The 26225-nt window shown below is 41.3% G+C and overlaps 2 protein-coding genes across 4 annotated transcripts in view; both read left to right on the top strand.

The window, feature by feature from the left end:
* Nucleotides 1-26225, top strand: part of RIOK3 (RIO kinase 3) — a 910199-nt gene that overhangs the window by 180347 nt on the left and 703627 nt on the right. The gene's annotated exons all lie outside the window — the stretch shown is intronic.
* LAMA3 (laminin subunit alpha 3) overlaps nucleotides 1-26225 on the top strand; it is a 126720-nt gene that overhangs the window by 62277 nt on the left and 38218 nt on the right. For all 3 annotated transcript variants that reach the window (XM_083451495.1, XM_083451496.1, XM_083451494.1), the window contains 11 exons: nucleotides 1594-1798; nucleotides 2931-3075; nucleotides 5053-5193; nucleotides 6418-6582; nucleotides 7183-7284; nucleotides 8479-8562; nucleotides 10172-10402; nucleotides 14840-14953; nucleotides 17842-17951; nucleotides 20460-20540; nucleotides 22606-22712. In XM_083451495.1, the coding sequence (XP_083307621.1) occupies nucleotides 1594-1798; nucleotides 2931-3075; nucleotides 5053-5193; nucleotides 6418-6582; nucleotides 7183-7284; nucleotides 8479-8562; nucleotides 10172-10402; nucleotides 14840-14953; nucleotides 17842-17951; nucleotides 20460-20540; nucleotides 22606-22712 (1485 nt within the window). The remainder of the gene's footprint in view (nucleotides 1-1593; nucleotides 1799-2930; nucleotides 3076-5052; nucleotides 5194-6417; nucleotides 6583-7182; nucleotides 7285-8478; nucleotides 8563-10171; nucleotides 10403-14839; nucleotides 14954-17841; nucleotides 17952-20459; nucleotides 20541-22605; nucleotides 22713-26225) is intronic.

Here is a 26225-nt window from a genome sequence, read left to right as displayed (position 1 = left end):
GGACTAACATGCTCCCCGATTCCCTCTCTATGTAAGCATTCGGAAGCTTTCTCCTCCACTTTTTGTTAACCACAGTTTGTCTTACTGCCCAGACCAGCAAACTGTGGTTAACAGTTAACTATGGTACTTTAATGGGACGCGGGTGGCGCTGTGGGTTAAAGCCTCAGCGCCTAGGACTTGCCGATAGAAAGATCGGCAGTTCGAATCCCCGTGGCGGCGTGCGCTCCCGTTGTTCAGTCCCAGCGCCTGCAAACCTAACAGTTCGAAAGCACCTTTGGGTGCAAGTAGATAAATAGGGATCGCTTACCAGCGGGAAGGTAAACGGTGTTCCGTGTGCTGCGCTGGCTCTCCAGATGCAGCTTGTCACGCTGGCCACGTGACCCGGAAGTGTCTGCGAACAGCGCTGGCTCCCGGCCTCTTAAGTGAGCTGAGCGCACAACCCTAGAGTCTGGCAAGACTGGCCCGTACGGGCGGGGTACCTTTACCTTTATGGTACTTTAAAACCATGGTTTTTGAAGCTGACTTGTTTAAGCTAGCCTTAGAGGAAGCTAGGCTCGTTTATATTTTGTTATACAATAGTGTAACGTGACATCTAAGTGCATCCGTAGTAATATCAACATTATTTCTGTTAATAGTTTTATACTGCCTTTTTGTAAACTAGTCATGACAATTTACAATGAAGCAGAACAATAAAGCAATAGTATCATAAAAGCATTAAAGCGTTAAAGCATAACTAACAGCATTACACGCAGTAGTAGGAGCACTAATACTGATTTAAAAGGCCAGTTGAAAAGATATGTCTTGACACGTTTTCTAACATGGAGAGAGACTGGGTACTGATCTCTGCTCTGAAAGGAATGCATGCCACAATCTGTACCTACTCAATATCTGCTCCTAAGCAACAAACATGCACTTTCAAGATGTATGTCCCCCATACACATACATTATGTGTATGGTCTCAAATAGTGGTTTATCATATAGCTGTAACTGTTATATGGCATCCTGTCTTCTCACCATTTCCCCTTATTTCTGATTTAAGTTGTAAGTCCCATGCTGGCATGAAGCTGGTTTAGAGATAGGGCTTCAGAGGAGAGCTGTGGAAAACACACTGGGCAGATCTCAGTAGAGAGAAAGAGGTAGAGGGCAGTGCAGCAGTGCTGGTCTCTCCAGTTTCCAGGTCCAGGTCTGTGTACAGCTGCAAGTCTTTCTTGTCTGCAAGGCTTTCAAGTCTTTCTTGCGCCTCAAAAAAGCCTGGCAGCAGAATTACACCTTCATGTTCTTCCCAGTACTTTATGAGATATCTGAGATGTTGTCTTTTTCTAATTGTTTTTTATTGTGCTTTTTCTGTTTGTTATTTAAAAACCTAATTAGAAAGTATGACGGAAAGGCCTAGTGCTTGTCCCAAATAACTACTTCCAGTAGCATATATATGTTTCATTTTTCACTTTTTAAGACCATTATATGATAAAGTTGATATGAGGCAAAACAAGCTCTAGTGGTTGTTTTTTTTTTAACTTCTATTCAAATTTAGATGAACTTGCATATACTGGTATACAATATTATTCATGTGTTAAATGGTTCTCTCAAACCCAGCATGCAGCTGCGGGCGGCGACTTTGTGATGACATCACTGGAAAGTGTATTTGTCCTCCTCAAACCGTTAAGCCCAGATGTGAAGTGTGTGTGAGGCAGCACTTTGGCTATCACCCCCTCACTGGCTGCGAGGGCTGCAATTGCTCAAGGAAAGGCATTATTAATCCGGGAAATGCTGAATGTGATAAAATTGTTGGGCAGTGCAAGTAAGTCCATATCATCAGACTACAGTTTAAACTTCCACGTTCGGGGTGGGGGGTGGGGAATGCAAGGGAGAGAAATGGGATGGGACAAGAAGCCCTTTTCTTCAAAATAGGCATCTATGCAGTGTTAATTAACTTCTGAAAAGTGGAATGCCTAGGAGCTTTAGTGTGTGCTAAGAGGTTGGTTTACTCTGAGAAACAATTTGTGGGAGACAGTATGCTTTATTGTTGGCTGCATGCATCTATTATTTATATACGATATCTGTGTCCCACCCAATAGCCACAGTTCTCTGGCCTGCATTACATTATGTTATGAAAGAATAAGTGTTTTGAGCTTCCCACATGTGAATCAAATTTGCCAATTGGCCTATATCATTTATGGTGGTGATTGGGTGTGTTTGGGAAGAAAGACGCTACCACCATCAAGCAACAGTTGAGGAAACAGGGGATCCTGTCCCTCTTACCTATGGACCTAACCAGAAGAAAATGGGATGGGGGCTGCTGGGTTAGCACCATACAGACATGTGACTTCTGAACGGCATACACTTCGGGCTGGTCAGCAGCCACATATCTGCTGGCACAGAGCTACTGTCTTTCCACAGCTTCAGATCTATGCAGTGCACCAAAGCTCAAAGTCCCAATTTAGTGTGCAAATTTGCTTTTATTATCAAGATGTGTGGATATTGCACTTCAACACTGTGCGTATTGTGCCTCACCTGTGTGCAGTGTTCTTATCTTACTTGCCTTATGTATACTTCAGGCAGAGCTTTGAACCTTGTTTAGTCCTTCAGGCTAATCTGTTAATCAGATATTTAAAAAATGCCATTGCTGTATACCACTGTGAAAGAAAGCAATGAGTTTTAGTAATGAGGTCTTCACTCGAAGAACGGCATTCAGTTATAGCTGACACTTCTAAATGTTTATTCTAGCATGTCCGGCTTTGATGCCTAAATTATATCTAAGAAACACTAGTATTTTGTGACATCACGGTGTGATATTTATTTGCTAATGGAAAACTACCATATACACTGATTTTAATACTGTTACATAAAGACTCTTTCATTGGCTCACTGAGTTTCCAAAAAAGCAAACCTTTTTTCAGAAATTGTTTTTTGGTTTTATTTTGTTACTGAAGATGCCGCATAGGAATAACTGGTCGACGGTGCGATCGATGTGCTTCGGGTTCCTATGGTTTTCCAAACTGCAAACCCTGCGAATGTAACAGAGAAGGAACAGAGCCAGATGTTTGTCATCCACAGACAGGAGTTTGCCTCTGTAAGGTCAGGTGCTTTTGCATTCAGAATTGGTGCGACTGTAATTGCCAGGAGTTTGTCCTTAGTTAACTAGTGATGATTACTGTTCCCATGATTTCTGAAGGAATAATAAAATTATTAATTAGCTGTACAGTGGTACCCCGCAAGACGAATGCCTCGCAAGACGGAAAACCCGCTAGACGAAAGGGTTTTCCATTTTTCGATGCGCTTCGCAGGACGAATTTCCCTATGGGCTTGCTTCGCAAGACGAAAATGTCTTGCGAGTCTTGAGATTTTTTTTCGCTCCCCACCCCCTTTTTCTAAGCCGCTAAACCGCTAATAGCCTTTTAGCAGCTAATCCGCTAAGGCGCTAAGGCGCTAAGCCTTTAATAGCCGCTAAACCGCTAATAGCGCTAATCCGCTAAGCCGCTAATAGGGTTGCTTCGCAAGATGAAAAAACCGCTAGACGAAGAGACTCGCAGAACGAATTAATTTCGTCTTGCGAGGCACCACTGTATAGCATTTTCCATGTCTAAATTACCATAATATGAAACCAATGGTAATTCTTAAATGGAGCTAACACTTGTGAGCTTCCCAAGGAAACATTTGTTAGTACAATACCTGGGTTTGCAAACAAGCCTCGGAAGGAAACATGTAGCAACACTGCTGTTCCTTGAGTGTCTATTTCACCGTTCGTCCCTTATTTCAGAGGGAAGCAAATTCACCTCCCACCTAAATCAATAGAAACACTTCAAATGGATTTGTTACTATACAGATTGATCAAGAGGAACCCTTGTGCAAAAACCATTTCCCCCCCTTAAATACTCTCTACTGCCAGTAGTGCAAGTGGTGCTAGGAAAACCCACTTCCGTTGTCCTGGGGATATTTGTGTACACTGCTCCAATATCTCGTGTGCACTGCTTAGCACATTTCTTGGACTCTGGTTGACAAATGCTGGGGGAATGTTGCTAACTTCACTCCAGCTGCCCACTTCACTACTAATCATCTAGTAATGGGCTCAGTGAATGTAGCAGTGGATTTGCGGGAGTTACTCAGTTGTGATCCCACATTAATTCAGCTTCTGGCTTATAGTATCATAGAATTTGGGGGCTGGAAGGGGAGCCTGAGGATCTAGTCCAACCCCTTGCAGTTCAGGAATATGCACATGGTCCCGTGTATAAAGTGTTAACTTGATGTACTAACTGTTCATTGCCAAACTTTAATAGTACTTCCAAACAATCATTTCCAAGAGTAAGTACAAGTGCAACTGCTAACTTTCAACAATCCATTGAGTTTCAGTTATCTTTTTCTAGGATGATTAATTTAGTTGTCTTATCAGCTGCACATCACATATATTTGGTATTATTGTAATTCTCTGACACAGTGGCTATCACACACATAGTTGGGCTCAGTCTTTAAACTCAGAACGACTGTATGTTGATCTTTGCAAATTCCAAAACAAACCTCTTGGATTAAGGTTCAAATCAGAACATTAGTTGGTTATTCATCAGCTTTTACAGTTCCTGAGTGTTCTGACACATTGTTGTGCTTGGGTCAAAGATATCCAAGTGCATTTTAAAATGCATATTTTGCAAATTTCTGTGCAGAGCTTTAAAATAAAAATAAAATGCGGATCAATGTAGAAATGGAACAGAACAGACTTATGGGTGAACACATGAAATAGCGACAAGGACCAGAAATAGATGGATTTTTCTCATCCCTGCTTCCAACTAGATCAAGAGCCGCACAATATTGTGTATTGTGTATTGGCGGAGCTGCTTGTTATGCACTCAAAGGAGCAAAAGCATATGTGTGTCATTTGCTTGAAACTCCTTTCAGAAGGAGACAACCTCATTTGCATTTGTGCTACTGTGTACTGAAAATCAAGGCGATGAAACAATGTTATGTATTATTTTGGATGTATTTTACAGCTTTTTTCATGTGTATATTACTGCAGGAGCTTTATGTGGAAACATTTAATGACTTATTGCAACTGACTTATAGGAGAATGTTGAAGGTATTCAGTGTGACATGTGCCGCCCTGGGTCGTTTTATTTGGACTCTGCTAACCCGAAGGGTTGCACCAATTGCTTTTGTTTCGGAGCAACCAATATTTGTCGCAGCACAAATAAACGTAGGGTTAAGGTACGTTTGCTGTAAGTTATTCTTTTTTCAATCACTATTTTAAGGGTGCAACTAGCAGGAGACCTGATTGGATTTCCTGTTTGCTTAAATTCAAAGTAGCTGTGGCATGGGGAAATTAGATTGGGCTTCGGTGCCATGAAGAATTTACACACTTCACTTTCCCCAGTCTAAATAGCCCTCTGCCTGAAGGTGCTGCTTAATCTGCAGGAAAAAACTTATAGGTGCGCTGCTTCTAACCACTTCTTTAAAATGAATGACCCAATCATGGATCAGGTCTCGTCTAGTTTTGTGGCCTAAAATTAAAGACTTATTCCAATTTCAGTCTTACCTTGGTTCTCGAACACCTTGTGACTCAAATGTTTTGGCTTCTGAACGCCAAACGCCAACAAAGTAAGTGTTCTAGTTTGCAAACTTTTTTGGGAAGCCAAACATCTGACGCAGCTTCCGTGGCTTCCGACTGAGTGTAGGAAGCTCCTGCAGCCAATCGGAAGCCGCGCCTTGGTTTTCAAACATTTTCGGAAGTCAAACGGACTTCCGGAACAGATTCTGTTTGAGAACCAAGGTATGACTGAATTAGAGTCACTGTTTTTATGTCTGAAGTTGGGGGTGTGACTTTGTATATACATGTGTCATTCAGATGTATTATTCCCCTCCCCTTTATGCCATTGTAATTTCTTAGAACAGCTAGGGCTAATTGAGTCTGCTGTTGAGTTTGTGGCTGGTACTTTTTTCTTCAGCCTTTGGCAAACTGTTGATTGCAGAAGAGAGTTTGACTTGCTTGTTCACTGTGAACAGAAGCAATAAGCTTTGCACATCCCTATAACACACAGGCTATGCGTTCCACTCACTGTAGCAATCCCTGTGACAAGCCTCTCACCCCCTCCGGACACATAGTTTGTCAGCACTTGTGAATTGGGTGGCTTCCCAGTTCCCATTCCTTGTTGTAGTGGGGCTGCAGAAGGGTTTCTATATTGTGATATGGCTGGTGGGTGTGTAGAACCTCAGTCCACTGAATGCAATAACTTGCCTGAGACGGTTTGTGGTGTCACACAAAACCAGCAGCTGTTGCTCATGGCAAGGAGTTGGAAAAACTTCTCATGTGAGGCAAAACAAAACATTTCCACCAGAAAACAGGTAGTCATGTGCATTAACTCTATTGCTCTGGGAAAACTGTATTCAGTATAGAAACATCTCTTAGTGTCTTATTGTCTGTTTCACTCTTAGTTTGTTGATATGAGGAACTGGCACCTAGAAGCTGTGGATAATGGCATGAGCATCCCTGTAACTTTCAATCCAGGCAGCAACAGTGTCGTTGCTGATGTTCAAGAACTGCCTCCCTCTGTGCACAATTTATACTGGTTAGCACCACCATCTTACTTAGGAGAAAAGGTACATGTCCCTCAAAGCTGTATTCAGAACATTGTTACCATCCAAGGTCAATAGCAGGGCTGGGTGATATACTGATATACTGTCCAAAACTGGTTTGAAGTCCATATTTTGATATTGGTTTCATAATTTTTGACCTGGCATTATATCACAAGGCATGATGTGTGTTAGAGCTGGGTGAATGAATGAATGAATCCATTTATTTCACTCACTGACCAGATTGCAACATATACAACAACAGAGGGCATACGAACATAAATAGATTAAAATTAAGCTTGTATCCTTAATTTTATAGCAGCAGCACACAATTTTGCCACTTTTAAGGTACAGTAATCTTTGGTTCCCTGTCCTTTATTAAGTATTTTAAGTAATAATCATCAGTTCCTCTTGGGGTTATGCCTGTAGAAATGCCTTCTAAAGATGCATGTTTCAGAATACATTACCCCTTTCCTGATCCGGCTGCTTCCATTAATCCTGTGTTGGTAGCACTGGAAATGTTCTTCCAAGGGTCAAGGTTCTGAGATAAGTGTGCTCTGAATACTTAGAAACCATGTCATAAGTTCTCATAATAATTCTCACCATCTCTTTAAATATGTTGTTCAGCTTTCTACATATGGCGGCTACTTGAGCTATCAAGTTAAATCCTTTGGCTTGCCTAGCGAAGGCATGACTCTACTGGAAAAAAGCCCCGATGTGCAGCTTACTGTAAGTGAAAGTTGCCTGTGAAATCCAGAGTCTTCCTGTTAAACCGTTTTTAAGGGTTGTTCTGCTTTGTTCAGGTGGCATTTTCTCCTCTCCTGGCTTCTCCCTCTCCCTTTCCTGCTGCTGACTTTATACAGCCCCTGTTGGGAGAGGCGAAAGCCTGAAACGTGTTTATTTGAATGTGCCATCTTTATGACCACATGAGAATAAATCTGCTGGAAAGATGGCTTTAGCTTTAGCTGCAAGGAACTGGAAGATCACACATTAAAATAAACCTGGGATTTCCTGGTTTTGGCATTTACTATTTCTTGGAAGAAAAAGTTGAAGCCGGTCGAGAATGAAATGTGTAAGCTTAAAGCCTGCTCCTAAACTTTCTCCAAGAACTGTCCTGGTCTGAATAGAGTTTTTACACTGTTTCTATTTTACAGCATTCTAAAATGATACAATAAGCTAGCTAATCATTTATGAGATACCATACTGTACTTCCAGGGTGGGGAACTCATACAAATGCAGCTCTCTAGGGGTTTACCTTTTGCTCTCCAGGCACAGGTCTGCTCTTTAAAGCATCATGTCTGAGTGCTTCTTCTTTTCTTTTCATTCTGCCTCACCATTTCTCCCAGGAAAGCCTGCTCTTTAATGCTGAATTGGAACAAAGAGCAATTCAGGTTTCCCACAGATTTGCCATTTGCTCCGATTCAGTGGTAAGAAGTGGATTTTTCCATAGGGCCAAAAAAAGGGGGGGGGGGGAAGCACCCAGACATTTAGCTTTAAAGCACAGACCTGTGCCTAGAAACATGGCACAAAAGGAAGTCTGTATGAGCACTGGGTCTCTCTAGCTGACCCTTGGGGCTCTCCTCAGGCCACACACCCTGGCTGGAATGTGTCCCTGAACTCTAATAATTCCTCCTGATGGCCTGGATGGAGGGTAGAGAGCAGTGGGTGTAGAAACTAGACTGCTATACAAAAGCAAGCTTGGCATTCATTGCTTCACTCACTTTTGCCCCTGGCAATGCCACCCTCAGCCTGAAAAAGGTTTCCCCCCACCACCACTACTATACTTTAATGTTAACTACATTTCTTTTTGTTGAGATCTAATAACAACTGAAATATCTCTCAACTAACGCAGTTCTGTAAAGCATGCTAATTCTGCACATTGAATATTATACTGATGTTTGGAATGGTAATGTTTTTGCACAGGGCCACCAAATGAAATTAATCTATGTGGATCCTAACAATCCTTTGCCCGACAAACAGTATTATGGATCAGTTCGGCTACTTGAGGTAAGACTCTTGGAATTCCCTTTCATAAATCACTAGCTGACATTTCTGCTTATTTTATAGCACAGCATCAGAAACAGTCTTGCTTCAAAGTACACTTTAAAGGCTGCAATTTTTAATACTCTTATGAGCAGGTAAAGCCCACTGAACAAAATTTGCTGAGGAGTAACCATGCGTAGGGTTGTTCTGTTGTTTCCTTCCTGTTGTAAACATTTGAAATTGAACAAATGTGAAGAAACTGTGTTGCAAGTGTATTCTAATCAGGAAAAGAAACCATACAACAAAGAGAATATCACCAAGCATGCCAGGTGAAGCCTAGTTCTCCAATAAGGAACTGAGAATGTGAAGCATAAATGGTATATATGAAGTTGCTGTATCCTGAGTTAGATCGTACGACTGGTGCTTACTTGAAGCATAGAGTTATGAGGGTGTCATGCAGGCACTGGGGCCTCTCCCTAATCTGTACTGCAATGGGGTCAAAGTAATGTGTGAGTTACAGTTGTGATTAATTCTAAGGTTCATTAGTTGTGGAAAGTGAGTGGTTTTTTGCTGTATATTTTCCTAACTTTTCCTTTGTATGAGATTGTTGAGCTTGGCGAGCCTGTATACTGGAGATGGTACAACCCACTTCCCAGAAATACTTCTCCAGTATTTATCTCTCTCTCTCTCAACTAAATTAAATACTTCCTGTTGTGCTGCACCTGGACTTCTCACAGCCCCAGGAAATATAACACTTCTGAAAAGCCAAACTCTGAAAAGGGCTTCGCCTCATTGTTGTCCAGAAATAGTGTCATTATTTACAGCGAAACAGCTGCTTGTTCCCGCAGTCTCAAAGTCAAGTTGGGTTCTTGTCAGGCTCATGCCTGAACTTGAAAAATAAAAGTACTTTTGAGTTATATTCTGCCTTCAATTACATATGTGCTTGCAAATGGTTTGAGGCCATTCCAAACAAATCACATTTTGATGCATGAGGTTTCCTCTCAGGCATTCGTAGTCCAGCCTACAACAAACTCTGTCAATGAAGTGTGGATGGATGAGTGGATTTCCGTCCCATGTCAGTTTCACATGATAATTAAATATATATTTTTGAACGTGTTTTCTCATAGAATAGCACATTTATGAATGTATTTTCTCTCAAGTGTGGATTTCTAAATGTATTTTATTACAATGTATGCATATATGCAATTTGGTATGGTTGTTGTTTTTTCTTTCAAAATTGGCACCCATTTATTGTTACTAATGAAACGGGAAATTTTCGGCAGAATAATTGAGCACTGGGAATTTTTTGCACAGCCCCGTGTCAAGTGAAACCTTTTGTTCCTGTCCTAGTTGACTTTGTATGTTATTATTGTAATCTGCCCTTATGTGTCTACTTCTGAGGCTGACCCTCATTTATTTTACTTTACTTTAGATTATCTCTTGCTTGGGTTTTCATTCTGCTAGTGTCCTTTTCCCTTATGCTACCAGCACCCATTGCTTCTTATAAAACATGAACCTGTTTTATTATTATTATATTTAATCTATATCCCTTTGCATGTGCAGCAGTACTTTTACACTGAGTAGATTGCTAATTAAACTTTCTCCTAACTTTAATTATATATTGAATGTGCAGGGAAACTTCAGACATGCAAGCAGCAATAGCTTGGTATCTCGAGAGGAACTGATGATGGTCCTGTCTAGACTGGATGGATTACGAATCAGAGGACTTTATTTCACAGAATCTCAGCGGTTAACCTTGGGCGAGGTTGGTCTGGAAGAAGTCTCCAATGCAGGAAATGGCATCGTTGCTTTTGATGTAGAGACATGCTCCTGCCCTCCTGAATATATGGGTGATTCATGTCAGGTAGGAAATTGTCTTTGTTTCTGCTCTGCATCATTCATGACACACGATAACAGTACTGATTTAGCTATAGCAACGAGAGAGTCTTATTCATTCATTCTTATTGATTGCCTTAAAAGCGCAGGAGAGACGCTTTTCTGAACAATTATGTTTGATGGGACATTCCACCTTCATAGTGTAGTCCTCTTGTAGAAATTGTACTTAATTCAGCTATTATATATTTATGTAGTTTTATACTTTATGAAATTCATTTTAATTCATTTGTGTGAACAAAAAACTTCAAACATCCAAATGACAAAAATAGAACCAAGAAATGTTTAAAAGTAAAACCAATAAAATACAACCCAGTGTGAAGCATAATATTTCAGCATTTCTTTAGGTGAATACAGAAAACTCAGGCGGGGGGGGGTTGGGGGGGGGAGGAATGGATTCACACATATCCTGAGCCAACTAGCTAGTACCTCAGTTGCCAATCAGCAGGAGTGGTCATGAAGTAGATATCTCCCACCCACTCTTCCAAGACATTCCTCTGATCACTATTCTTCCATATTATGCCCCATAATGCTGTGTGACAGCTATTTTCAGAATTGTTCAGAAGTAAAGGAGAGAGAGAAAATTGCCTAGTACTTAAATTTTTAATCTGAAAATCTGGGTTTGACTGGTTTGATCCTACATACGGGGTGGCCTGGGAGCCTGAACCCATCCTCAAACAACATATTCAGGTCTCCCAGAAACCCACTGATATTGGCATCAGTGGGAAGGAGGAGAAGGAATTGGAAGTAAGGAGAAATAGGAAGAAAGTAGACATGGTTTTGGAGAGGTTTAAATCTCCATCCACTCCAGCTCCCTAGTGGGGATGCAAATTACCCCCTGCGGGCATCAGATTGATTATTTGATGAATGGGAAGGGGGTGATAACTGATCTTCAGGTATTTTGGTTCTCTACCTAAGCTTCTGCTCATGGGGGTGACCAAAGGCCTGTACCTTGATATCTGCACAGGAGAATGTGCTTTGACAGCTGCCATTTGTCATAGGAGAAAAGTTGTACCTACTAAGCTTCTGTCTTCTTCTGTGTTTTACTACCTCTAATAATGCTACTTGTTTGGTAACACTTCATTGATATGTACATTGTGACTTTTCCAAGTAAATGCACTTGGATTGATGTGCAAGTCTATCAATTTTATTCTCAGGTTACAATAATAACATAAAGCTTGCTTGTCATTTTTAAAAATACTTTCAGAGGCTTAAAAAAAATACACTTCACAGTCTGTTATATGAAAAATGCAATCGATCAGCATGCCAAGGCTTGCATTTAATACACTAACTAAACTCTTCTCATTCCTATTCCTACTCACCATGTGCAAAAATGCCTCTTTTGCTCCCTTTTCCTGGACTGATTAAAACATGTAGCCCAAAGGAAGGTATAGAACCACAGTACTCCATAAAATAGCTCACACACCCTGCATGTTTCCACAGAATTACTCAGCCCGTGATTTACAGTTCTAATCGTCTAGTACTGCCTGACTGTCTTAGGCAGGGAAAAGGTGATGCCTGCCACACCTTAATGCAGATATACGCTCATTTGCAGGAATTAGAAAGCGGTTCGTTAACCTCAAGAACTGCTATGTGTTGCACAACCTGACTCATGTATGAAGTTTTAAAGGAGGGGCATATCACTGCACACCGACTGAGTCAGAGAAGCTGAACAATAAGAGGGTAGTATAAGAAAAGGGCTGCATAGCAAAAAGAGCCTCCTTGCATGTGAGCAGCAAAGCCTTAAGCTAAGTAAAATGACGGCCGGAATGCAGAGGCCGGGCAACATTGGATGGCTGGTGTTGTGCATAGGCCTGAGGCACTGTTTGGTGCATGCTACACAACACAGGATAGCATTCCCTTATCTTCGTGACGGAGGGCAGCAGCAGCAAAATCACTGGGATTTTAAACCAAGACAGGTAATGTGTGTTCTCTCTTCCCCTATCCCCCTGCTTTAAGGTGTTTTGTTTTGCTTTTTATAGCCCTGACATAAAAGTGTGTTATGCAGTATTTTGAGTGAAAACAACAACAAGAAGCTGATCTCTTTATCCATTGGACTATATTGTCCAGAAGACCTGCTAGCAAATGTTGCTGTTTGAGTCGTTAGCTGGGCAGTTTGTTAACCATTTATACTAGACTCTACTGGTGTACAAGGTCATAGAATGGTTAGCCAGGCTGTTTCTATTTTTTCTTTTCTTTTTTAAAGATTGCAGTCCTTGTTTCAAACACAAAACTTAATGCACATTCACTTTTAATGTGGCTTTGAAATGTTGACCTCCAGAATGGTATTGCCATATGGCCAACAAAATATTTGCTCCCCGTCCATTTGAACAAAGTGGACATATGAACAAAGTGGACAAATATGCATTTCTCAAAACTTACAGTGCACACTCCAGTGTCCTCCATGGAAGTGTTATCTGCACAGGATATCTAATTTTCCTTCAAGGCAATTGAAAATGGAATTTGAGTGTGCAGGGAAACTACTACTGGAATAACTTTTTTAAAAAATGTTACACGAGAAAGACAATGGCTAGCTTTAAAGTGATTATTTCATATGAACATCTCAAATAGTTCTCTTTAACTGATTTTTAATAATTGGGTCATAAGTAGCTTTATTTCAGCAAGCTGTTTTTGCAATAATCCATACTTTAAATGCCTGTACTGGTAGCTGCTGCAGGATAATTCCCTCTTGTGAACAGCATCAATTGTTGTTTAAAAAAAATCTACTACAACCATTCACATAGACCTGCTAATTTGTAATGTGATTTATAATCTTCATTTTGTTCGTCCTCACAATAAACAAGTGAGGTTACTCATTATTTTTTCACACATAGGGAGTTTTGCCCAGCTCTAAACAATGTACTCATGAGAGAGATAGAACTTCAAGACAAGTTTCCCAGAACCACACCTAAGGGCTAAAACTGCACATGACAACTCATTTCATTGTTTGTCCTTGACTGCTTGCTTTCTTTTACACAAATTGCTGCTGGGGGCAGAGGGAGGAGGGAGGAAGCAATCCCCACCTTAGCAATCCCCACCTTAGCATGGGGTGGGGATTAATCCTTTGCTAATACTTTGTCCTCTGCAGTCTCAGCCAGGAATAAGGTCTCATGCTACAAGAAATGAATAGACACATGAAACAGTTCCACACGATTGGGAAGTCTGAATGTGCAAGGTCTCCCATCACGTGGAGCACCTAGGGATGTACATGCCACTTTCAGACCTCAAACTTCATGTATGGAGGAAAAGGACAGGTCTAGGGGGGCATGGTGATATCTGGGGTGGGGCCATTGTATATGGCCCCTCCTCTCACTCCATTTGTTTAAGCACAGAGAGCATGCATACAGTACTGGGGTTGTCAAGATGCTCACATTACAACTGGACTTCATAGAAGGTTTTGAAGAGGGGATGGTTGAAGTGGTGGTCCAGAGATTATCAAAGTTTTTTTACAATCGCTTTTCATTGGTGAAAGCCACATTTTCAACTGATATGCTTTATTGGAACAGGACATGGCTTTTTGACAACTGTGTCTCTTTTTAAAAAAATTATTATTCTGCTCCCCAAAATTCTGTCAGTTGACATTGATCGCGGAAGAGCAGCTTTACTTCTTAAATGCTTCTAGTTGATGAACATTCTTTTCATGCTTCACTTGTCTTTGGGACAAGCCTGTACGTACAAATTCTGCTTCATATTAAAGAATGCCTCTCATTGCTTCAACATAGTTTCATATACCCTCAGGTGAGGAAATCAGGATGAGGTTATATGACAGCAAGTAGTTTTGAAAATTAAACTTTTAATTGGTTAAACGCTAATGAACAAACATAGTTCTACAGAAACCTATGGATCTAGAACAAAAACACCTTTAGCTGTATTTTAAATACTTTACTAAACTGGACTTATTCTGGAAACATTCTTCACAGAATATGAAATATGTCCAGCCAGAACAGCCTTCAGGGGTTTAGGTTGAGAGAATCCTTCTTGACAGATCTCAGAGCAATGGTATATACAGCTACTTTTCAAAGTAGTTGGGCAGTTTGTGGACTTTAGACATGGTTGACATTGACTGCATTTGATCATATCTCAGTATGACAAGTTATGAAGGAGCCTTTTGGCCTCACACAGAGACCCTTGGCTCACCCCTTCCTGAAAGCGAGCAAACAAGCCGAGAAGTCTTCCATTAAGTATAGTTTCCTGCTACGTCCAAACTGAAAAACTTTGGCAATATGTCTTGGCTTACCAAACTGAGATGAATATTAGAATACAACCTATGCCTCTTAATCATATAATAGGTATTCATATGACAATATTTAGCAATTTAATTTCTTCTACTTTAAAATTTCACAGAACACCTCTTTTTAAAGGTATAAACGTATAGCCTTCTAAAAAAAGTCTCCTTCGTATGCAATAGGAATGCAGCCCAGGATTCTACCGTGAGAACAGTGGCCTATTAACAGGACGGTGTGTTCCTTGCAATTGTCATGGAAATGCAAATAGATGCCTGGATGGTTCTGGAATTTGTATTGTAAGTATTAATAGCAAAGACTGTTGAGATTTATCACTGCTGTTAGTTACTAACCACTGACGTGTATAGTAGTTTTGCTCTGTCCAGTACTGCACTAGATCCTAGGCCCTTCTGTCTAGTAGAGGGTAAAAAATTGTGCATGCAAAGCAATGCATATATCAAACCACTCCTCTGAAGTGAATGAGGTCTATGAGCACATGTGTAGTGAACTCATAAAGTATAGTGATCTCATAAGGGTGTCTGCTTTGGTTTATTAGTACAAAAACAACAACACGGTACCTTAAAAACTAACACATGTATTATTGTGCAAGCTTTCATAGACTAGAATCAACTTCATCAGATGCATGGAGTATTGTCCAGTAACACTCCACGCATATTATGGAGTGCACCCTCAACTATGAAATATTTACCATAATAAAATTGTTAGCCTTCAAGGGGCTGTATACCTATTTGTTGTTTTTCTCGTAAACATAGGTAAAATATTATCCATCATACAGTATGTGTAAGAATGCAAGTTGTTTACCTGGAATACAAATCTGTGTGTCATAATAATAAATGGTTCCATCTCTCTAATCATTTGAAAATGGCACCCAGTCTTTTAAAAATGCAACCCATTTAGCAGTGCATTCCTCTTGGAAACTTCAGTTCACTGATCCTATTTATCTGAACCATGATTGTGGGTATGCTAGTATGATTATGCCAGCTGCTTGCTTTGCAGACTTTAAACACTCATTATAAAACTGCGTTTTACAAAAAATACAGAATTGCTGCCACTTTTGTGTGTCCAGTTTTCCTGGTAATGTGTGGCTAATGTGTGATGTGATGCCATGGCACTGCAATTCCCACTACCATCTCAACTTGTCGGTTGTCTGAACCACAGAGCGGAAAGCATTCAGGACAGTAACCATGTCACACATTGATAATAAGCTACACATTGATAGAAAGACTAGAAAGTGGTTGCAGCATGTTTCTCTTGTAGCAACTAGTTCTGCCCAAAGAGTGAATGCTACAGAATGCATGTATAAGCATGTCAAGAGAAGGTAGTTCCGCACATTGGAAATGGACAGTTATAATGCAGACATAATTGGTAAATGTCTGATTTCTGGAAACTAATTCTGCAGCAAGATACAAATCTCATCTGAAATGAATTACGCTTTTAAAAGTGTCATTTACAATTCTGTTGCTAAAAGAAGAAGAAGAAGAGTTTGGATTTGATATCCCGCCTTTCACTCCCTTTAAGGAGTCTCAAAGCGGCTAACATTCTCCTTTCCCTTCCTCCCCCACAACAAACACTCTGTGAGGTGAGTGGGGCTGAGAGACTTCAAAGAAGTGTGACTGGCCCAAGGTCACCCAGCAGCTGCATGTGGAGGAGCGGAGACGCGAACCCGGTTACCCAGATTACGTGACTACCGCTCTTAACCACTACACCGAACTTGCACAAATATGAGCTCTAGTTGAAGGATCAGGGTTTGCATCAATAGCATTCTTTGGGGATTGTTATCTTGTATTCTATTTTACTGCTTTTGTCTCAATAGTTTATTCTGAAAAGTTATCATAGGATCTTGCCCCCTATTCACTGCATGGATTCACTGCCAGATTCATTGCATGGGTGCCTTTTTCATTACGAACCTATTTTGGCTGCATTGAAATCCTCTGACGATGATTATGCAATACTTCCCTTGGCTTTGGTTTCAACAAAACCTTTTGGGTTAAACGTAGGAATTGTTAGCCAAAACAGCATGTTCCAGGAGATGTATGAATCATAAGAATTTTTGATTAGAGAAATGGGGCAGGCCATGACAAGAAAACACACAGGCAGGAAAATCAAGAGAAGAGAAGGTTTGCTTTCTCAGCCTTGCTCCTGCTGTTTTAATAGCCATGCAAACTGTGTTATAGCTAGTGCCATATATTTGTTACCAATTAATGCAGCTTGCATTCTGTGTGCATAGGTGGTCTCGGCTGTTTGATGACTATTGGTTCCAAATTCAAATTGAAAGATGGACACTTTCAATTCATTTTGCAGAGGAAATAGTTTTTCCAGGGTGCAGTTATGTGTCCACATAAAGTAAAAAAGATGTTAATTTATTGGTGGCAGATCAGGTTTTGTTGCTGTGACAGTAACATTATGCAACAGAACGAAAGAACAATATCCCCCATCTCTCTCCTCTCTCTCTTTCCCCTTTCCCCCAAACCACAAGATGTCCAGGACATTAGTATCTTATACCGAACATAAACGAATTGGGGAAAAGACTGTATGAATTGAAAGTGGAGACACTATATGTACTTTTCCTTGTTGATTTGTTTATTTTGTAACACAATAAAATCTTCAATAAAAACTAATTTTAAGAAAAGTTGTCCTGAGGCAATTGCCTCCCTGTATTAGTGTTGTTGTTCCAGTGGTGTTGGGACTGTTAAGTCCTATGCTAGGGCTGTGAGAAGTAAAAAAAAAATCTTTTATTGGACCAGTCTACCTAGATTTGGGACTATATAAACTTGTTCAAACTAAAGGGCTAAACAGAAAAAAATGGGTAGCAGGATATTCATTTATAGAGGGACTCGAACAGATTGTGAAATGAATCCAAAGTTGCTCACAAGTATTTGCATCACTTCCAACTAAGAGTCCGATTCTTGGATGTATAGTTATTTAAACCACTGACATGTTAACCAGATGTGTGGATACTGTAATATTCTACCATCTCTGGCCCCAGCTGAGCAACTTTTATATAATTCAAGAGAATGAAGACATTGTCAAAGTCATATGTTTGTTCTTGTGGTAATATAATTGTGTGGAGGAAATGGCTTGGAGCTGATCAACTCTAATTTTCTCCTGCTGATAATTGAATTGCTGTTAACTCTCTGGTTTTATATATTTGTACATATTTTAAAAGAATTGTCAACATAATACTGCTGGCGAGAAGTGTGAACACTGTAAAGAAGGCTACTTTGGAGATGCCACGCAAAGAACCTGCAGGGCTTGTCGCTGCCCTTTTACAAGCAGGTACTGTGTGGGCTTGGGGGAGGGATGCTAGGAAAGGAGAGTTGTGTTTTTCTTGAGCTTGACACATTGACTGATTATTTGATTGTTTAATTTCTATACCACTTAACATATTAAAAATATCTCTAAGCGGTGTACAGAACACTGAAGCAACAACAGACTACTTAAACAGCATATTACAAAAATACAGAATTACATATAAAAATGTTATAGTAATACAAAGTTCTTTAATATATATACTACATCAATATTAATTCATCTACCGTACCTTCTGACACACCCTCTTTCTTAGGCTCTGGGTTCTTGCCCAGGATCCAAACAAACTTTCAGCTCACCCACAAAAGTCTCACAATAAAGAGATCATGGAAACAGCAGACATCACCCTAGTCTTTGACTCTAGATTTTTTATGGGTGAATGGTACTTTCTCAGACTGCCCACAGCTGTGTCCCATTCAGCTGCACTCTCCACACCCAGTTCAGGTACAGCAGGTTAGTTGAGTGGTCCAGGGGGTCCAGAGGATGGAGAAAGGGCCCCCCTCCACTGACAGCTCTTTCTTCACTCTTTGTCCTCTCCTTATCTTCCAGCTGCTTGGCAAAGGTGTTGGACCATTCTGCCATGAAAAGAATTATGTCTGCTAAGTGTAGTTCTTTTTTGAATGCTTGAGGCTTCCTTGAGCATGTTATTCCTTAGATATGGTGTATTTTCCCATGTTAGTATGGTTCCCTGAAATGGGACACCTGATCCTATGATAGGAGTTCAAAAAGCTACTACTGGGTATATGGATGGGGCAGATTGCAGCTGTCTGGTCTTCTTGATATACCACCATTAGCCAAAAGAATATAGGTGGGACAATTAATGACAACAGTGCAAAAACAGTTATATATGCCTGTGTGGACAGAGCACACTGCAGTGTATGATAGTGGCCTTTTGGGTTTGTTTTCATTTCAAGGGTTGATAGGACTTGATGAAGATTACATTGGACCTGACTCTTCAGAATGAGCTTGGCTAGAAATGTTTGGGGTCCTGCGAAATAGCAAGACCCTGTAGCACTTAAAATTATGATAATTAATGGCCAAGGGCCTCAAACATTTGCCAGGTGCAAAAGCAGAGATCAAGAGCCTTATGAAAATAACTGATAGACTATAGATAGACTATAGATGATAGATAGATAGATGATAGATAGATAGATAGATAGATAGATAGATAGATAGATAGATTAGATAGATATAGATGGAGAGATAGTTTACTTTAAGTAGTTTTTTCCTCTGTAAACTCACAAATGGTTTCCCTCAGGATTGTGTATAAAGTGATTTTTAAAAAGCAAATAATAGTGCATGTTTTACATCTTGATTCTCGTGCCTATGTATGTGTTGCATAGTTGAATGGTGGGTGGGGGACCAAATTGTATCAAGATTCCCAAGGTGCAAGGATCTTTCCTAGGGGGAAGGGCATTGAGAAACTACACCACAGAGGAGAAGCAGATGTAATAGCACCACTGTCTGAGCAATTTGATACAGTGGCAGATCTCCTGCTTCCTCTCACACCCCTTTGTCATCAACAGGCACTGTTCTTGTGCAATGAGTGAGATCTAATGAATTGCGCAGGTGCCATCATACTACACATGCTCAGTTCACTGGGGTTACCAGCCACTATGAGTCTGGTAAAGGGTAGGATGGGCTGGTAAAGGTAAAGGTACCCCTGCCCATTCGGGCCAGTCTTGCCAGACTCTAGGGTTGTGCGCCCATCTCACTTAAGAGGCCGGGGGCCAGCGCTGTCCGAAGACACTTCCGGGTCACATGGCCAGCGTGACAAGCTGCATCTGGTGAGCCAGCGCAGCACACGGAACGCCGTTTACCTTCCCGCTGGTAACCGGTCCCTATTTATCTACTTGCACCCTGGGGTGCTTTCGAACTGCTAGGTTGGCAGGCGCTGGGACCGAACGACGGGAGCGCACCCCGCCACGGGGATTCGAACCGCCAACCTTTCGATCGGCAAGTCCTAGGCGCTGAGGCTTTAACCCACAGCGCCACCCGCGTCCCCCTAGGATGGGCTGGTAGCCTTTCATAAATGCCTTGCTCTGCTATGTGGGTATAGACTAAATCTTGTGCAGAATTCAGAGAAACAGTGAGTGAGTTGTCATAGAGATTGTCCATGGCAATGCATCACCAAGTACAAAGATTTCTGTAGATAAAAATGCCTCACTTAGAACCCTCAATGAAATGCAGTACATTTGTATTTGCTCAATAATAACACATCAGTTGATGTCAATTTTATTCCCTATTTCCTTTTTAACGATTTGGTTGTTTGCATTGTTAAGCAGAACAAACTGTTCTCAGAAGGTCTAGACAGATAGGCAGCAATACACCTGAACTCTCAATGCTATTTGATATTTTGGCAGCAATTTAAATCTCAGCTTCTTGCAAAATATTGAAACCTATCTAAATATGCCTGAAGTATAAAACGTATTTCATATGTATTCATATGTATTGTATTTCTGTCCCTCCCCCCAGTTTTGCTAATGGATGCGTGGAAAATGGTGGAGAAATTCAGTGTTTCTGCAAAGAAGGTTATACTGGAATGCACTGTGAAAGGTGATTGTTTGTCTCAATATGGGTTTTCTAATTAAAAAGTGGCACATTGCAAAATATTAGCTTAATTCACACATCATGCTAAGCCAAACCATGGTTTAGCACAAACATATAAGCATGCAGGCTACTGAAGACAAGAGTGTGGTTGCTTCACTTCCTTGTCCCCTATTTTATGGCTCTGGCATAAGCTAAACCATGACTCGGCTCAGCATGTTGTCCAAATCCAGGCTTATGATTGAGCACTCTCCAGATTAACTGTGAGCCATCAGCCTAGAACATGCCTTGGTTATAGCTTGTTGTTAGTGTGCAGAAATTTAACTCACATGCCCAGGTTCAAGCAACACACTAAGCCAAGGTGTGGCTTAGCTCAGTATAAGTCTACAGCATAATAACCAGGGAGCAGCAAAACAGCTACAGTCTTCTTTCCAGAAGACGCCACACATGGATGTTTGCACCAAGCCATGGTCTGGCTCCGCATGACAAGCGTATCAGCCCATTGTGTATTCTAAGGGTGTGCCATATTAACATACTTGGTCTACAGTCCAAGGCGCTGTGGGGTTTGAAAGCACACAGAAAGCTTTTTGCAGATACAACCTGCTGCATTCAATTCAGAGTTTTTGGAAGTCTGCACGTTCTGCTGGGATTGTGCACACTGTTCTTGGTTTTGACATAAATTACTCAGATCTCCTTTGAGAGCCTTTGTATGCACTTTGGAGCATTTGGATCTGAGCAGCAGTGTGAAATACAAGTGCAGTCCAAATAAATTTTAAACTCTGCTAAAATTTTACTAATTTCAACGGAAAGTACACTTCCCCACCCCTCTGGATTGAACCCTATATGTAATAATATGTTGGACATCTCACTAAAGCATGGTTAAGCCTGAAAAGAATTAACCTAGGTGCACTTCAAGCAGCTGCAAAAAGGATGCCTTAATTGTAGTTTGTTGTTTTGTCCAAACTGTCATGTAGTGGGTACTATTAAATGTGGTTCATTTTGAACGAAGCCAACTTGAAATCAGTTTTGAATTTCAAAGGTAGGAATTGTTGGCCAAATCAATGCAGTAAAAAAAGTTGGGTACTGTCACTTTAGCCTTGTCCACACTTCCACTTGCCCCACGCCTAGAAAGCATGGGTACAAGAGGTTTTGCAGGCTTCCCCCTTTCCCCTCTCCTTTCCCAGGCAAAGCCCACTCTTTAGTGCTCAGTTGGAGCAAACGTCAATCTGGAGAAAACCCAAATTACTGTTTGCTCCAATTGAGCACTAAAGAGTTGTTTGGGGAAATCAGTAGGAGAAGAGGAAGTGTGCTTAAGCCCTTTGCAATGCACTCCTCTTAATTTAGACTTTTTGAAACATCATCTCTGTTGGATGATTTCTTTTCTCCCTAATCCTGGCTTGCATAACTTTGAATTAAGTTATCTTTCTTTATGTTAATAATGACAACATAATTGAATTTCATGACCACATATTAATTTTCATTAAGATTCCAGGAGTCCTGAATTACATGTCCAGACAATGAGGAACAACGAATTACTTATTATCTAATATGTACAACTCTGGCTGGACTAACTGGTCATTTGCCTCGTAGGACAATAGTCTTCAACCTTTTCATATCCAGGAGCCATTTTTAACCTAAACATGCATTTGGGGACCCATTTATTAACCTTTTAACATATATTTGGGTGGTGGGAGTGCTCTAGTTGCGATCTACATTGAATCAGACCATGATCTGCGAGTGAGTCCTAACCCACCAATTGAAGGCCAGTGTCACAGGAGATCTGAAAGAAACAAGATACAGCCATGTTTTCCAGGGTTTGCTTTTTGTGTGTGTCAACAATTGGATTTGCTTTCTGCAGTCTTTCAGATGTTACAGCTAACCCCAAATACTCGATGTGATGTGTTAATAATTTGTGTGTGTGAAAATTTTGTCAGAATAGGCAATTACAAGTTAAAACTAATAAAATGGCTAGATTTCACGTCTGGATTTTGTGCAAACCATAATGCCAGCAGAAGATGTTTCAATCTGAGGAAAAATGTATTAACTGCAAATTGTCTTTGTTTTCCCTGTGTAGCTGTGCTCCTGGTTATTTTGGAAACCCACTCAAATATGGAGGTTACTGTCAGAAGTGCAACTGCCCTGATAACGGTCAGCTCATGACCTGTGAGCGCCTGACTGGGGGTATGTAGAATTGTATAGCTATTCCTAGTGACTGTATTCCATTGAACTGTACAACACAAAGGAAATTGTGTGGACTCTGGACTGCCGCTGCCAGTCAGCGTAAACAATAATGAGCTAGTTAAACTGATAGTCTGGCTCAGTATAAGGCAGCTTTCTATGTTCCTATGCTGGAGCCAGGAAAGTTTTGCTGCTCAGGCAAGTTTCCAATCCAAACAGGAAGCTCTACCTGTTCAGGAGCGCCCAGCAACCAACCTGGTTGGCAGAGCCTGGAGAGTGTTCCAAGCTGCAGTCTGGTAGCAGCTGCACAAGGTCCTAGCTCTAGCCCAGGTAGCTTTTGGCATAAATGCAATTCATTTATTCTTAATATGAATCGACTGAAATGCTTTCTTTCTCAAATGTAATGTTAACTATCTTCCATTATGCAAAAGCTCCTTCACTAGAGTTGTGTTATTGGTGGATATATTCTGCAGAAAATATGTTGCCTTGCTGAAATTAAAGGTTGGCAGGACAAGTTTGATCTTGACTCAGAATGCAGTTTTATTTCAAGTTTTGAACTGCTTTTTCCACATCAGCAGCAGTATCACCTGTAATCAGCAGACCAGTTATTTTAGTAGGTTCAGACATTATTGCGGTCTTCCACTAGATTACTGAAGCATTTAATTGCATCATCACGGACTGTCCTTAATGCTGCACAGGCTGTAATAAAAGTTGCATTAAAGGAAGGTGCCAATTAAATATATCGTGCAATATATCTACAGGGGATTTCTACGTGTGGTGGTCAATGGTTAAAAGTGAAAGACTACACCCCCTGCAGTTTTTCCAATCTGAACTTCTAGCTTCATATTTTCTTAGCCTGAATTGCTTTCAATTCACACAGTAGCAGACAGACAATCCACTGAGAGGCTGAATTCATCTGGCCATGATAGCAGACACGTGAATGTTCCGTAAAAAGCCTTTTGTTCCATGTAGCTCAGGCTCAGTCCATTTTAAGTATTCTAATCCAGTGTGTTCATAAAGGTAAAGGTAAAGGTACCCCTGCCCGTACGGGCCAGTCTTGACAGACTCTAGGGTTGTGCGCCCATCTCACTCAAAGAGGCCAGGGGCCAGCGCTGTCCAAAGACACTTCCGGGTCACGTGGCCAGCGTGACATCGCTGCTCTGGCAAGCCAGAGCCGCACACGGAAACGCCATTTACCTTCCCGCTAGTAAGCGGTCCCTATTTATCTACTTGCACCCGAGAGTGCTTTCGAACTGCTAGGTTGGCAGGCGCTGGGACCGAACAGCGGGAGCGCACCCCGCCACGGGGATTCGAACCACCGACCTTACGATCAGCAAGCCCTAGGCGCTGAGGCTTTAACCCACAGCGCCACCTGCGTCCCACAGTGTGTTCATAGTATGGGCTAAACACAACCTGGAATCTCCGCCAAGCCATGGAATGTGAGAATAAGGGCTTGTTTTGAGGTTACTTATAGTGGTTTGAGAACTACTGGAGTCTGGGGTCACATAAGCAGCAGTCTGTACCATACCATGGCTCCTTCAAATGCCAGCATCAATCCTTCAGAGGACCAGAGCAGAATTGGCATGGTCTGGACCCATGGCATGGACCTATGCTATGCAACCTTTGATTTCATTGTTAAACAGTATGGGAAAGTGCCAAATGCTGCAGAAGGAATTACTTATTTAAGGTTTAGAGATTTTTTTTGTCATTTGTGGATTCCAAAGCTTTATTCGGGTTTGGAATAAATGTATAAAATTTCAGCATGAAGTATGATCCTGGCCTGACCCAAGGGTGATTTATCCTTACAAAGGGCGTATCCACACTTCCTCTTGTCCTGCTGCTTCCCCCTGGAGAAAACAGCTAATTAGCACTTGATTGGAGCAAATGGCAATTGGATCTTTCTCTGGATTGACGTTTGCTCCGATTTAGCACCAAAGAGTGGGGTTTTCCTGGGAAAAGTGGGGCAAGCTGAGACCTCTGCTTAGAATGTGCAGGTCAAATGGAAACATGCTTGAACCTGTGATTTTGAGGCACAGGACAAGCGGAAATTTGGACAGGCCTAAAGATTAATTCTTGGGCATCAGGGTTTTTTCACTGCAGACTTTCAAGGCTCATTTACATTTTTTTTTGTGAAATTATGAGCCTTACAGTCACTTTAACCATTGTTCTGTTTACATGTTCAAGAGCTAAATCAGGGTCAAAGTTAGTTAAATAGCAAGTTCAAGGGCTCTTGACTGGTCTCATTTTATCATTGTGTAAGTGAACAACAGCGGGGTTATTGCCTCTGGCAGTTGTTGCAGAAGCAGACTTCAGAATGGCTTAAGATATAGCATGGCATTTTTGTTCATGTCAATGGAAGTTGTTATTTAAAGAGAACCAGTCTGTAACAATAACCCTGAGAACACCAATGACTCTGAGTAGTGTGAACTTGCTTTCCGATGTCAAGCTATTATTCAGTTTGGACAGCCTGAGACCTTTTTTCTAACCACAACTAGCAAGATGTTCAGAAAGCCCATGGGGTTGGGGGAATGCAAAATCCACAGTCAGTGAGTGAGCAAGATTTCAAGTTCTCCAGAATTCTTCATCAGGCTGGAAGTTCAGCTAAGTAGAGGGTGGGTAGGGCAGAGCCCGGAAGATGTCCCAAGTTGCAGTCTGATAGCTCACCATATAGAGCACCTGCAGAAGTTCCTAGTTCCAGCCTAGGTAACTTTTGGCATAGATGCAAGATATTCATCCTTAATGTGAATTTACTGAGATTATCTGTATTTATCCACAGCCTTAAAATAAAGATACAGACTCACTTGGATTAAGTTGTTGGATTAGATGCTGTGCAGGTTTCAGGTTGCACCCAGGACTGCTGGGACAAAGGCACACACAGTGATTGATTCCCCAGTTAACCCTGATTGGTAAAGGTAAAGGGCCCCCTGACTGTTAAGTCCAGTCACGGATGACTCTGGGGTTGCGGCGCTCGTCTCGCTTTACTGGCTGAGAGAGTCGACGTTTGTCTGCAGATAGCTTTCCAGATCATGTGGCCAGCATGACTAAGCCGCTTCTGGTGAACCAGAGTAGCGCACGGAAACGCTGTTTACCTTCCCGCCGGAGTGGTACCTATTTATCTACTTGCACTTTGGCATGCTTTCGAACTGCTAGGTTGGCAGGAGCAGGGACTGAGCAATGGGAGCTCACCCCGTTGCGGGGATTCGAACTGCCGACCTTCTGATCTGTGGTTTAGACCACAGTGCCACCCACGTTCCGTTTTGTGTCTAGCCTTAAGTAAAACACATAAGCTCCTTCTTAGGTAGGCAACAGAACTGAAGAGAAGTAGAGATTAATTTCAGATGATGTCCTAGATAGAAAAAAGAACAAATGAAGCCAAATTGAGTAGCATTCACTAGTACCTGCCGGAAAAGTAACTCTTGAAAAGACAAGTTCCATCTTCCAGTAGTAGAAAACCTGCTAAGAGTTATGGTTAGTTTTCAGTGAATAAAGAGAGCATCCATTATATAGCGGTATCAG

The sequence above is a fragment of the Podarcis tiliguerta genome, assembly GCF_965153285.1.
Source record: "Podarcis tiliguerta genome assembly, chromosome: 7".
Classification (NCBI taxonomy): Eukaryota; Metazoa; Chordata; class Lepidosauria; order Squamata; family Lacertidae; genus Podarcis; species Podarcis tiliguerta.
This window is presented reverse-complemented; position numbering and strand designations above follow the sequence as displayed.